Raw genomic sequence first — 14,770 nt, 5'->3', positions numbered from 1 at the left:
CTGTACAATTGCCAGGGGCACAAGAATCAAAATGTCTACCAAGCAAAAACTTCAAAAAAATGCCTAAAATATTACAAACTTACCTCATCCAGGCATTGCTAAAGGGGAAAAAGTCTTATTCATGGATTGGATTTTTACTATCAGGCAAAAGTTACACAGAAATGCAACAATTATAAAAGAAACCTAAAATTAGGAAATTAGTTTTTAGAAGCTAAATAAATTGCTTAGTGGTTAAGGTACTTGCTTGCACAGCCTGATGTCCTGGGTTCAATTTCCCAGTACCTATGTAAAGCCAGATGCACAAAGTGGCACATGCATCTGGAATTAGTTTGCAGTGGCAAGAGGCCCTGGCAGCCCATATTCTCTCTCTCTTTCTCTCCCTCTCCCTCCCTCTACCTCTCTCTCTCTCTCTCTCTCTCTCTTTCTCTCTCTCTCTCTCTCAATCTCTCGCTATGTCTCTGTTTCTCTCTCTCTCTCCTTACAAATAAATGCAAGATTTAAAAAGAATTTAGTTTTTAATAGAAAAATTTAACAGCATTGTTATTAAGTATGGTCATTGATACCATATTAATGTATATTTTCACATTTATAAGAATAGTTTGGAAACATGTTATGCCATGAGGTATTTTAGAATGCTGCTAATTTGTTTCATAATATTGGCCAATATATTATCATTAATATTTCAAAGATGTCAAGTTGACATAATATTTCCATATAATTTCAAATGACAATTTACAAAACTGTATAGAACATTGCCATGCATGGTGGCTGTGGTAGTTTGAATAGATAGTCCCAGTATATTCAGCTTTTTATTGTTTGTAGTTTGCATCTGTAGCCACCTGGCTGGAGGCAGTGTACTGGGTGGATCTTAAGGTGTGGTAGTGGGTTTCAGATTTCAATCTAATGATATGCAAACTGTGCCTCGCTGGAGTTCCTGAAGTATGCTGTGTGGCTTTTGGCTTTTTGGCTTGTGCTTCTTTCTCTCTCTGCTTGGTTTTGTGAAGGCAGGCCGGCTTCTTCTGCCATTTATGGAACTTCCCCTGGATCTGTAAGCTTCAATAAATATTCCTTCCTCCATAACTGTGCCTGGTCTGGAAGTTCATCTCAGTGAACCTGAAGCTGTCTGCTACAGTGGCATATGCCTTTAATCCTAGCCCTTGGGAGGCAGAGGTAGAAGGATCATCATGAATTCAAGGCCACCCTCAGACTACATAATGAGTTCCAGGTCAGCATCAACTAGAGTGAGACCCTACCTCGAAAAACAAAACAAAAAACAAAACAAAAACAAACAAAAAAAAACCCTGGATAGCACATTAAAATTTAGCTTAATAACTCATTTATTTGCATAATTAAGTTCCTTTTCAATACAATTTAATTTTTCTTATTGTAAAAAATATAAAATTTTGAATTTTTAAACATTTAATATGGCAATCTCCAACAATAATAAAAATTTAAGTTGTTCTTTTTGTGTTGAGTTAGGGCCTCACTCTAGCCCAGGATGACCTAGAATTCACTACGTAGTCTCAGGGTGGCCTTGAACTCATGATGATCTTCCTACTTCTGCCTCCTGAGTGCTGGGGTTAAAGGTGTGTGGCACCACTCCCAGTACACATCATTCTTATATAATGGAAAAATTTAGTATGATATAATCTCAATCCATGAATAAATGCATGGTTGGTTCTTTGAAATGATTATAATAAGACAATTGCTTTAATTATCTAACACTGTACAACTAAGGCCAAGTAGACAGTCATTTCCTCTGGGAGAAGAAACTGACCCCACACCCAACTACCATTTAAGTAGTTTGTTTGCAAATGAAAAGTGCATTTGTTTTATCGAAATTAGCAAAAAGTAATATTTTGAAACAAGCAGGAAAAACAAGAGTAGACAGAATTGGTAAGTAAAAGCTGACTTGCTATATGAACTGTAGCATATACTGACATTTAGGTTTCTTATTACTACTATGAAAACAATCATATAAAGTCACATGATGTCATAATGGATTATATTGTATAAGGACTAAAGCAATCCTTTAGAGATTTTTCAAATAATTTAGAGTATTCTATACATAATTATATATACTAATTGATTAGCTACATTCTCTGTAAAGTGGCTACAAATGAGCTAACTTCATGAGGCTCCCAACAATAGCATTGTACTCAAGCAGTTTCCTTAAGGTGTTGAAAACCAAGCTATGAACTATAACCACTTTAGAGGATGTCAGATACCTCACAATATAGTACACACTGTATACTACACACTAATAGTAAGCTTTCATTTTTAGAGTTTCATTTTATGGGTTTAATAATTATTAATATGACAATGATTACATTATTTCCTTTTGTCAAGCCTGTAGTAGTATTGCGAATATTACATGAAAAGTCATAGCAAGTACTGGGGAGATGACCCCAGTGGGTAAGGGCTTGCTGTACAACAATAAGGACAAGAAATGGGTCCCTACTACCTATGTAAAGACGCCAGGCATGGTGAAGCATGCTTGCAATCCAAACACTCGAGAAGCAGGACTCACAGCTAGTTTGCCTAGACAAATCAGAGAAGTAAGTCTAAGATCAACAAGAAAGACTGTCTTAGAAAGTGAGGTGAAAAGCAATAGAGGAAGATTCATGATGTCACCATCTGGTCTCTACATGCACATACAAACGTGTACAAGTAAATGCAAACCCACCCCAACACATGCATGCACTCACACACATATTAATGCACCTATTCACATGCATGCACACCACACAATACACGAGCAAAAAGTCCCAGCACACGCAACACTTCTTAAAATCATAATACTGAATTTCCAGCTTTCACATTTAAGCTGCAGTGACACATGAACAACAATAAAAAGGTATATAAAATAAGGATTTGTAAAGCCACCTATATCCTTGAAATTATTAGTTTCAAACTTCATTTTAACTCCTCCCCCATGTTATATTCCATGAATTTTTGTCATAGTTAATATGTAAGGGTAATACAATAGTATCTTTACATTGCTTTAAGAGACAATTGCTTAAATTAGTGTAGCAATTTACCCCACTGTCACCTTTAGTTGCTGGCCTGGATGCTATTCCATATATGCAAAAATGCAATGGACATTCATTGTCAAGAACGATATAATTTTAATGAAGATAAAATATTTCTTACTCATACCTCTGACCTAGATTGGACATTAATTTTCCAGACACATATATAATTACTGAATTATATTACTTCAAATTGATAAAATGATACCATATTGCCTACAAGTGTGAAGAATTTCAATTGGTAGCCAAATGAGAAACTTTACCTCTTCTTAAAATGCATCCAACCATTTGCATTGCACATTAGTATAAATATAGGTTCCAGTTAGGAACTATCTCATTCTGCCAAAGGCCCCTTTAGGAGCTGAGTTTCACAGGTTCTAGCTTTCTACTGACATATATCCAGTAAACTTAGGACCTATTTCAAGAACTTTCACATTTTTTCCAAAACCCATTTCCTCTGGGTACATTGATGATTTGTCTGGAATGGAAGAAAGGGTCATGGGAAGAAATTTCCATTCCCCCATCACTATCATTTCCATTAATAAAACCTGCAAGTGTTTGCAATCATATTTAAAAAGAAATTGGAACCAAGTTCCTTTAAGGAAGAGAACTGATAATCTTATTAACTCAAGTATTCATTTATTAAGCAAATATTAATTTTTGTATGCATAAAATTTATTGAAAAGGGACAGAGAGATAATGAAATCTCTCAAATCCATATGCTTTGCCTCTAGGAGGACATTTATTACCTGCTGTGATGTCACTGGGCAATTTTCCTGCCTGGTAAAGATTCAGCTTCAGTTTCCCATCACTAAGCGAGAGCAGGAGACCGCCTGAGAGCAGCTGAAGTTCACTGAAGAGCAAAAGTCCTGCCTTGTTCCAAGTTCGGAATTGAAAACTGGCTGAAATCTCATCCTGTTTGGAGGAAGCTGGCAGCACTAAGTAACTCCTGGTGCTCAGAAAAGTCAGAGGCACTGACTGCGGTTGTGAGCAGGAAAATGTCACATTTCCCTGAGGTTAAAGTCAAAGAAGAAGTTTTCAGCATGTTATTCACAGTACTTGCGTTGTGCTTTGACTATGACCACCCTGGGCTCATGTGTTTGCACACTTCAACCCCAGCTGGTGGTGCTGTTTGAGAATGTTGCAGAACCTTCGGAAGGTGGAATCTTGTTGAAGGAAGTGGGTCACCAGTTGGGGGAGGACAATGCTTCTGGATACTCTTCCCACCCTGTGGGTCTGACATTCTCTCCACCCCCCTCTTTCGCAATGATCTCTGAGCCTTGGCGGGTGGATAATAAATCTAAAGAGTGAACTTCTGTAGTCTGTGTGTTAGTGTAGGCACAGAAGACAGCTTTTGGGTTCTTACTGGCCTTCCAGTTTGCTTTGAAGGAGGGTCTATCATTGTGATTTACCACTCTCAGTTTGCCAGGCAAGCTGAACTGGGAGCCTCTGGTATATTCTCCTGTATCTGCCTCCCATCTCACACTGTGAAGCCCACCATAGTTTCCAGCTTTTACAGGAGGTCTGGGGATCTGAACTCAGGGCCTCATGCCTGCATGGCAAGAGTTTTATTCACTGAGCAACCTCCACGGACCAAATGTGAAATCTTATTGCAAACAATTACAATGCTGTATATGGAATTAAACTATCAAAACTGCAGAGCACATCATGCTAACATATAGCAACCCATCGCGCAAAGGCAATTATAAGGCTATCAACCCCTGTGGAAAGAGAGGCCATTATCTGATGCATTTATGATCTTATGCTTCATTTGGGAGTTACATCCTGTCCTGCAAGCACCATATCCTCTTGTCGATGCAAAGTGTGCAGTCCTTCCATGAACACTGTCCTGAAACACTGTTTTTGAATGAACTACATACACATCTTTCGATAATATTTCCCCTTTTAAATTTTCTCCCTTTCATAAAAATAATGAAATTAAAATCATGTTGGGTGGTTATATAATTCCAATTCACAGAGAATTAGGAGTGAAATACTTTTTCAATAGTAAATATTCTGTTTTAAAATTTTATTTTTACTTATTTGAGATATATAGAGAGAACATGGGCACACCAGGGCCTTTAGCCACTGCAAATGAACTCCAGAAGCATGTGCCCCAATGTGCATTTGAATTACATGGGTACTGGGGCTTGAATCTGGGTTCAATCCATAGGCGTTGCAGGCAGACACCTTAATTGCTACACAATCTCTCCAGCTCTCTATAGTAAATATTTTTATGATGTGCTTTGGGATTTGTTATTACAATATAAGCTTAAATTTACATGTTATAAATTTTACACAATGAAAGAAATTAATGAAAATCAATTTATGTCTCCTTTTTATTATCAAAGTACTAAAGCTGGAAGCTGTGTGTTCCAGAATTTCCTGCCATATCTGTTTTAGAGAAAGAGTCCTTCAAAAGGAAAGTGTGGTTGACATTTGATAATCAGATGTAGAACACCAGCCCAAGGATTTTGATCCCAACAGGTGTTTGGGCTCGCTCACAATAAAGGATGAACACGTGGGTGCTGGTTTCTCCCACTGTCCTGCTCTTCTCCTCTCTGCCTTATCTTCCTCCTGGAAGTTGGTCCAGCTGAGCAACAGTGAGCCAGGCCTACCCCAGATGCTGATTCAGAAATTCACAGGGACAGTGGTCACCAAGAGGGAACCGCAAAAAGCCCTCAGCACCTTCCCTGCATAAACTCTCTTCTTTATAACATCCCCTCTGGCCCTGCTTGCCTGACTGAATTCTGAGCAGCACTGAGATTTCATTTCTGCCACACTTCCATAGAATTGGGATGTAATGGAGCCTGAGGAACATTGCTATTTGGGCAGCTTGACAGATGCAATGTTGTAACTGCCTATTGCTTTTTTATTTGTTATAAATGACCATAGCAAAATACAAGTGTTTACACTGTCTCTTTAATATACATGGATGTTACCCTATTCCAGAAACTCAGTATACTCATCTAGTGTGAAGCTTGAGAAACAACTTATAAAGCACTTTCATAGCAAAATAAATTACTCTCCTGAGAGTCATTATACCTCTAAAAAATTAAAATTTCCACAATAAAGTTAAAATAATTTCAAAATAAAAATTTTAAATATCTGAAATTAAAATTTTTAAATGCTTTTCTTATCATAAAATAAAGTACTTATGTGGCTGGAGAAATGGCTTAGTGGTTACATTTCGTGTCTGCAAAGCCTAAAGACCTAGGTTCAATTTACCAGTACCCATGTAAGCCAGATGTACAAGGTGGCACATGCATTTGGAGTTTGTAGTAGCTAGATGCCCTGGCATGTCCATTCTCTCTGTCTCTCTCATAAATAAATAACATATTTCAAATAAAATTAAATAATTAATCCTTAGTAAACCGTAATTCCTTTAGATAAAAATACTCTCTTATATGCATACTGCCAATCAAAGTGAAACACCTTATTAAATTAGAACCTTAAGCTGGAGGGATTTCATTTGTAAAATATATGTCATTTTACCAACTTCTTCCCATGAGGAAACTTACCATAATGATGAGCTGTGGGCTTTGTTGCTTAGCCAAGTCAATGACATTCACTCCATTATAATAGATATTTTCTAAACATCCATGAAAGTTCTTATGTGGGAATGACACTGATTTTTCAGGTGCTGGAATCCCTCCAAAGCTGATCTTAGAAAGAAAAATGGCATCAATAATATTGTTTAGTGATTTTATGATAACCTACTTTAAATATGTATGCTTAGCCATAATCATCATATAGAGAAATGTTTTCATCATCCTATATGGCAAAAAATTAAAATTCAGATTTAAAACATATTTATATGCATTCAGTCTTCATTTACTAAGCAGCTTGATTAGTCTGCCATGTTGTTAATTATACCTAGTTTTGATATTTATTGCTTGATGAAGAAAAATGCATTTTTATGTCCATGGTAAAACTTGATCAGTTTAATAGTGTAACTAATCATGACATGTTATTTTATGTTTCTAGTACACAACTACATTTGCATACTTGAATCAGTTTCTAGTGAATGAGTTCATCTGTTGATCGTTTTCCCCCATCAGGCCATATTGCTCAGGTATAGAGCACAAGGAAATCACACAGCATATGCTATATTTTCCTGTGGCAATGAGATGCCACCATGGGGAAGATTTCCTACACACGAAGTGAAAAGAATGATGCCATTTTATCTTGATAAATGAACATACTGTGGAGAAGATGAAGTTTCAAGTTTCATGTGTCCAAACCTGCTACTGTAACAATAGACAACCATGGGAATGCATCACCAATCTGTGAATGACTGTGAAGGTGGGTTCTTTATAACATATATTCTGCTGCTAACTGAAAGCATATATATACTATCACTCTATATTAGTTTAAACACAACCATCACACCTCATTATTAAGATCCAGATAATTCATTTCTCCCTGTGTGTGGAAGTGACGCCTATGTTCGTCCACAGTGAAGTTGACCTGCTTGCCCAGTCTCTGGATGAGTACAGAATGCCAGTGCTGGTCATCCAGAAGACTGCCCAGGGTGAGGTTGATCAGGGTGGGCGTGGAAAGCAGTCTAGCTTCCCCTGGAAAGAGTGAAAAGCAACAGTCCCATTATTCCCATAGAGAAGTGGGAAAACACCTCCACTGTGAAGCAACATCTCTCACATCACAATAGCTGGAATGTTGTTTCAAGCATGCTGTCCTGAACACTAGTGTGGATTTACCTGAAGCTTAAATATGACGATCTTTACCTTGTTGTAATTCCTTCCACTGTTCATTCTTTTTATTGTTATCACCCGCTGCATGCTCATTTTCTATGTGAATTTTATCTTTGCTACAACCTCATTATTTTTACTACTGCAACCTCATTATTTTCACTACTTCAGTGACCCATCCCACTCTTTATGAGGCCAGAAATTAGCCATGTAGCTATGAAAAGACCATCCAATTAGGGTCTTGTACAATATGCAAACTATGAACCATTTGGGCATAAAAGGGTGGTATTGGTTTATATGCAAACCCTTGAATCTGAAAACAAGGTATTTTTTATTAATTAATTTTGTATTCAGCAAATACAGTCAGTTTGGTACCTTTATTAGGCTCATCTGTGAAACAAGTCAGAACCATATACAAACATAAGCCCTCTCTCCATTATCAAGCTACCATCAATCGTGGACTACAAGTGGGCCTACATGTATTAAATTCTCTATTAAAAAAGCAAGGGTTATCTCATTTGTCCTGGTGCTAACTTACTCTCTGGTGGAGAATCTGCTTCTCCTTTTCAGATAGATGTAGATCCTAAGGATACAGCCACCCCATTATACCTCAAAAGGGCCAGGCTGAAACTAAGAAAAATTGGCGAAACAAGCAAGGGTGCTGTTTTCCTGGTGAACCGGATACCAGAGCAAGGTACTTTAAATGTCAAAAAATAAACTTTGAGAGCATAAAGTTGTCTAACAACAAGGGAATGATCAGATTTTAAAACACCTTATCAAATAGGCTTACCTGAATTAATAAGTAAAAAGAGCTTTCCTCTTCTTAATTCTAACATGGTGTGCTCTCCATTTGACCCTGTCCTGTAGAGTAGAATCCCATCACTCTGCATGGTTTTAAACTTCAAAGAAATAATATCTTTTATTGGGCTCATAGATTTTTGATCAAATCTGTAGGAAAGGGAGCTTTTTCCATCAAGATCCATCACCTCTGATCCTAGAGACAAAGATCGCAAAAGTCACCCTAAGAGTAGATATGCTTTTCAGTGAAGCATTATAAGTGTGTGCGTGTGTGCACGTACATGTGTGTATTAAATATGTCATTCATGATCTAGAAATACATTTTCAATGTATGTCTCATTTTTTCTTATTCTTTTACAGTTAATTTATTTTCATCCCATGAGAAAGAAAATCAGAAAAATGCCTAAAAGTAATACATTACATATTTCTCAAACAATATTTTAATGATGTTATTGTTTTGGTCTTTCATATTCATATGTTTTACTTTGTTGGATTTTATTTTAAATTAGTTTCAAGGTTGTTTCTTTGTGGAATTTTCATACATACTTAGTTTTGATTTTCTCTTCTCCCTTCTCCCACCCTTCCCTCCCTCCCCAATCTCCCTACCTCCCATCTACACTTAGTACCCTCCATTTTAATACTATTATGAAAACTTTAGAATTATATATTTAGGCTCCAGAAATGATACCTCCAAATTCTTTCACACATGTGCCATATCAAACAGCCATACATAAATACATGTACATACTCTAGACATAAAATTCTACTGATGTTGGGTTTATTTTATCTGTCTTATTTTATTTTCATTATGAAGTGACAATATTTAAGAGCAAAGATATTTATTTCTGCCTTCTCAAGGGCATCATTTGAACATTACTGTGTTAATAATATTGTAAGGTTTATTCTACCCCACTTATAACTGACACTGACATGTTTTCTCAGCTTTCTGACAGTGTCTTACTTACTCATTGTCAAGATCACTCTTACTCATATCATCCTACGAAAGATGTCACGTTACACCACTAACATAATAGTACATCTGTCAAAATCAGTTGTACCCTGAACAACACACAGAAAGAAACTGATAATACTCAGAAATGCAAGCAGTGTTTCCTACATGTAAAAGTCGAAGAATTTTTTAAGGCAATAACCCTTAAAAGTACATTTATGTAATAAATGAAAATGTTAGAGAAACTCAGCAAAATAGGAGCTTCTATTCAGGGGGGTAAGCTGACTTCCTCAAGTCAAGAGAATGACATTACAGCTTACTGATCTTGTTTCATTTGATAAAACTATTAAAGCCACTCATAAACCCAACTATATATTTTGTACAGATCCCTCACATCTCATAAGTGTCTAAAAATCACCACTACACTAATTTAAAAAAAAATTATGAGGCTATCTTTTGGAAATTTAAAGGGCTTTTTTCACATCTTGTTAATGTGCTTATAAAGAATTCATTCACCAAGTGCACATGAATAAACATTTCATTCTTTAGAAGTGTTAACTGAGCAATTATTCCTTGTTATATAGTTGAATGAATGTTCATGGTAAAAACATAACTCTGTGTCAAATAGAAATGATGTGCTCTATGATTATTAGAGTATAATAAATTAAGAAAAATTTCAATAAGATAGACTTTAAATGCTAACATATTTGGAGCAATGCAGTTATCTCTGAGTAAATGTATTGCTTAAAGGCAACTATTAAAGTAATTATTTTATTTTAGATAAGGACTATTTTTGGAATTAGCTTCCAAGAGATTTTCCCCCTCAAAAGTAGCCTATGTTACTTTAGTCTACTATGTCTTTTTTTTTTTCTCTTTTTCACTATTGTTATTACATTATAATGGTTGTATCCATCTTTCATGGCACCTAAAGCTTTGGGGCCTGGAATATTTCCATCAGCAAAATAAGGTAGTGAAAAACATCTCAGACAATTGATGCCTAAAGCAATGGTGTAAAGTTTTATTCCTTTAACTGAAGCTACTTGCCATTTTCTCTGACTCTTACCCACTTTCTCCCTAACAGATGTATGGCTGTGCATTCTGATGAAGTCATTTAGTACAGATGTATTTAGTCCATCATTTTGAGGTACTGTGATATAAGTCAGCAAGTTAAGTCCATACAGCCATAATAGATTGTAACAAGCACTGTTGAAAAGCTGTGTTAAAACGAGAAAATCATGTCTATATACCCAAGATTCCAGCAGATCTTCATTGGTAACCTTGCCTCTCTTCACCATCTCAAAGTCGTAATAAACTAGACTACCCTGCATAATTCAGTTTCAAAAACCCTAGGCATTCCTCCAAAAGTATCACATTTATTATCATTCTTACATACATGTGTGTCAAGAAGTCACAATGGCAAGAAGTATTTAATGCTTGGGAGTAGGAAGTTCAATCCCTAAAACAAACAGTTCTCCAAGGAAGAAAACTCAGAAATAGAGAAGGACACTGCTTACATATATGGTAACACTGTGACCTTCACAGGGTAGAAAGGGACAGAAAAATGGCAAGGAGCATATATGTAATATATGAATAGAAATTCTTATAAAACAAAAAGATAAGTATGATTCTTATCATTATTACATTAATCAGAGCACTCACTTATATCTCTTCCCCTTTTATCACACATATACAGTTATTTCCATAAGTATATCTGATATGTAAAAATATGATTTTAAGCCATTTGCACATAATGTTGTATTATGCAGCACAAATAAATAATATAAAATTTGGGGTTACTTCAAAAAACTAATCTTTAAGAGAAAAAAAATCTCTCACTGGCACTTAACTCTTCAAGGATCTGTTTAGAGAGAGATACATTGTCTTAAATGCAGTGGTACCACTGTTAGGAAAAATTAGTAACAACTAAACATAAAATTAAACAAATTCACATCTCACTGTCATGCAGGAGTATTTTATAACAAACCAGTTTGAAGATAGGTTAATTCAAGGTGGACTAATAAATATCTGGTATTACCATTGTTATTGATCAAGGACAGAGTCTACCAAGTTACATGTATTTAGATTTTGCAAATGTCTTCTGTGTACAGATATTAACTATTTATGTACTTCCCTTTTAATGGTATCCCAACATTTTTTTCTTGGCTTTCTAAGTACTATTGCACACTCTGTGTCTGGCATATTTTGAAACTGCAATTATAACCATATAATTTTATCATTAATGAACTGAATACATATTTGACACATATTTATTCTGTATTTGAGTGAGAAGCATGTCTTCATGTGTTTTTGTTGTTGTTTACTGTTTTTATAGCATTGAGTACTAGAGCCAGATGCAAGGCAAACATTCTACTACTGTGCTATATCATTAGCCAAGGTCATCATGTTTGTGAAAATTTTATTTTGACATTATTCCCTTGAAAAGTACATTGGAGATCTTATCATTGCCTCAAAAGTGGCACTTCAAGTCTTAGAAGTCACTGTTAATGTTCACAGGAATTTACTGCTTATTCCATAAAGATTTTCAGATTTTTGGTCTCTTAAAAGAGTACTGCCAATGCAAGCCCACACCTACAAAGGAAAAATTTTCTAGGGGTTTCTCAACAATGTTTGCTTGTTTGTTCATTTATTTGTTGTTTGTTTGTTTATTTGTTTTGAGATAGGGTATCACTATTTACTCCAGGCTTCTCAAACTTACAATCCTTCTCCTTAAGCTCCTAGGACTACAATCATGATTTAACATATTCTGTTAATAATAATGTTTAATACCATTTCTTTAAGTTGCAATCAACTTATAGAGGATATAATATGAGCATATATAATTAACAAAATCAATCCAACTTGATATTTATTTGTTTAGAAATACTAAACATCCAAAATAAAATTATTCCAAATGATAGTCAATGAGTGTCATATTTACTCCTCTATCTTTCTTATGTCAAACACTTTTGGATAGAAACATTTGTACATAGCTGATGTATATATGTGGAAAAAATAGAAACATTAGAAAAGTGGCTTAATAAAAATTAGAAAACCAAAGTGGACAAAATTTGTTATTATATATATATATATATATATATATATATATATATATATATATTCCAAAGATATGAGAGAATTATTACTTGATCAAATCATGAATATTTTTCTATTTGTAAATTTGTTCAGTACTATGTTTACTAATTTATTTTTTCTTCTTTCTACACATGAGTGCATGCAGGTGCATGTGTGTGTGTAGATGTGTGTGCATAAGTGAGAGGATCTGAGGATGACCTCTGGCATCATTCCTCTCAGGTTCCATTCACCTTATATGAGATAGTATCTCTCATTGACATGCTAAGTAGGTTTAACTATCTGGCCAGCAGGCCCCAAGGATCCATCTTTCTCTGCAGTCCTAGCAGTAGGATGACAAGTGCAAACCACCACATGTGGTATTTTAGGTGGATGCTAGGTATCAAATTTAGGTCTTCATGCTTGCAATGCAAGCACTTTACTGACTGAGCTATCTCTAGCCCATGAATATTTTTTCAATGATTGGTCATTATCAATATTAATAGCATGGCTCTGTTATGCAGTGATTCATAAAGGACAAACTCTAGTTTTTTGCTGTTTTTGTTGTTGTTGTTGTTGGCAGACCAAGAAAGACTGAACTTTGATTAAACCATGGGTACCTTTATTTCCATGATCCTAATTTGCAATCCCCTTATACCCATGACATAGATAGAAAAACTGGAAATTATGTACACAGTATCTCATGCAAGCCACCTAGAACTCTACAACAGCCAATAGGACTGTCCTCCACTCTACCATAATATAATGAATTTGCCTAATATCTTTAGTGGGTGTATTAGTTACTATTTTGTTGCTGTGACAAAGTGCATGACAAAAACAATTTATGGGAAGAGTTATTTTAGCTCCTGGTTTTAGAAGGTCTCAGCCATTGTGGCTGCAAAGTTATGGCAGAGGTGCTACATCTGTGGTGTGGAAATGTGTAGCTGACTTCCTCACATCATAATACAACCAGGAGGTAGAGGAATCAGGTGAGAAGCAGAAGCAAGAATTAACCCTCTGTGGTAGTTTGAATGTACAATGTGTCCTATAGCCTCATGTGTTTATGACTGAGCCTCACATTCAATGACCTGCTGGTGGAGCCTTTGGGAGGTGGGACCTTACTGAAGAAAATATAACTGGAGGCAGGTCTGGAGTCCATTTCCAACTGTAGTAATTAGATCACTTCCACCTAAATATGTGACAAGACGTGATGCCCATCCTCTTCTCACCCGTGCTTTCTCCGCCATGATGAAGCTTCCACTCAAAATTATCAGCCTTGGCTTGAGACATCGCTCAGTGGTTAAGGTGCTTGCCTGCAAAGTCTGATAGCTTGGGTTCAATTCCACAATACCCACATAAAACTTGATGCACAGAGTGGCACAAGCATCTGAAGTTCATTTGCAGTAGCTAGGGGCCCTGGCATGCTTTCACTCTCTCTCTCTCTCTCTCTCTCTCTCTCTCTCTCTCTCTCTCTCTCTCTCTCTCTCTCTTTCTCACCTCCTCCCACACCTTGAAAATAAATTAAAATTAAAAAAAATAAGCTGTCAGCCTGAAATGAATCCTATCCTTCCAGAAGGCGTTTCTGTTCAGGTGTTTTTGTCCCATCAAGGAAAAGGTAACTGAAACACCTTCAAAGTCCCATCCCTAGTGACCTACTTATGTTAGTTAGGTCCTAGCTCCTAAAAGTCCCCAAACAGCACCACCAGTCTGGAAGCATGAGCCTGTTGGGGACATTTCTTATTCAAACCAAAATAGTGGGGTATTCTTTGTATTGTTTTAAGTTATTTGACCTCTTTGCCCTTCTTTCCTTTCACATGAAATGAATAACGGTGCTTTATCTTCATGGCAGTATTGTGTGGATGTATATCTAATGCTATTACTCATCATTAGAATATTGAGCAGGAAAAGACTGACATTAAGATAATCAAATATGTTGTTCTATTTGTGACTCTTTTGAAAAAATAATAAATTTCTGAAGAGCACAGAAGAAAACTTCTCAATTATCAATTTCATCACCACGTTATACAACAAGAATGATTTTCAGCCATCTGTGGGTTCTGTGGCTTTTGCTGTCTGTCAGCATCTACCTGAGATGACTCACCACAGCAATTGTTGATGACCTGAATCTTCCTTGGTGAATACCTCCATTGAAATCTGCTCATTTAGAGCAAAAATTAAGGAAAGAAGAGACTCACAAAGATTCTAGGTCCTAG

General features: G+C 36.0%; 1 protein-coding gene across 2 annotated transcripts in view; it reads right to left on the bottom strand.

Annotated features, from left to right (window-relative positions):
- The window catches only part of Cntnap4 (contactin associated protein family member 4), a 312,074-nt gene that overhangs the window by 115,774 nt on the left and 181,530 nt on the right, over positions 1 to 14,770 (bottom strand). For both annotated transcript variants that reach the window (XM_004659600.2, XM_045141713.1), the window contains exons 5-8: positions 8,532 to 8,735; positions 7,425 to 7,609; positions 6,554 to 6,697; positions 3,782 to 4,043 (exon numbers count right to left, since the gene is read on the bottom strand). In XM_004659600.2, coding sequence (XP_004659657.1) covers positions 3,782 to 4,043; positions 6,554 to 6,697; positions 7,425 to 7,609; positions 8,532 to 8,735 — 795 coding nt within the window. The remainder of the gene's footprint in view (positions 1 to 3,781; positions 4,044 to 6,553; positions 6,698 to 7,424; positions 7,610 to 8,531; positions 8,736 to 14,770) is intronic.

This window comes from Jaculus jaculus, chromosome 1 (genome assembly GCF_020740685.1).
Source record: "Jaculus jaculus isolate mJacJac1 chromosome 1, mJacJac1.mat.Y.cur, whole genome shotgun sequence".
Lineage (NCBI taxonomy): Eukaryota > Metazoa > Chordata > Mammalia > Rodentia > Dipodidae > Jaculus > Jaculus jaculus.
Note: the sequence above shows the minus strand (reverse complement) of the source record. Positions and strands in the feature narration are given on the sequence as shown.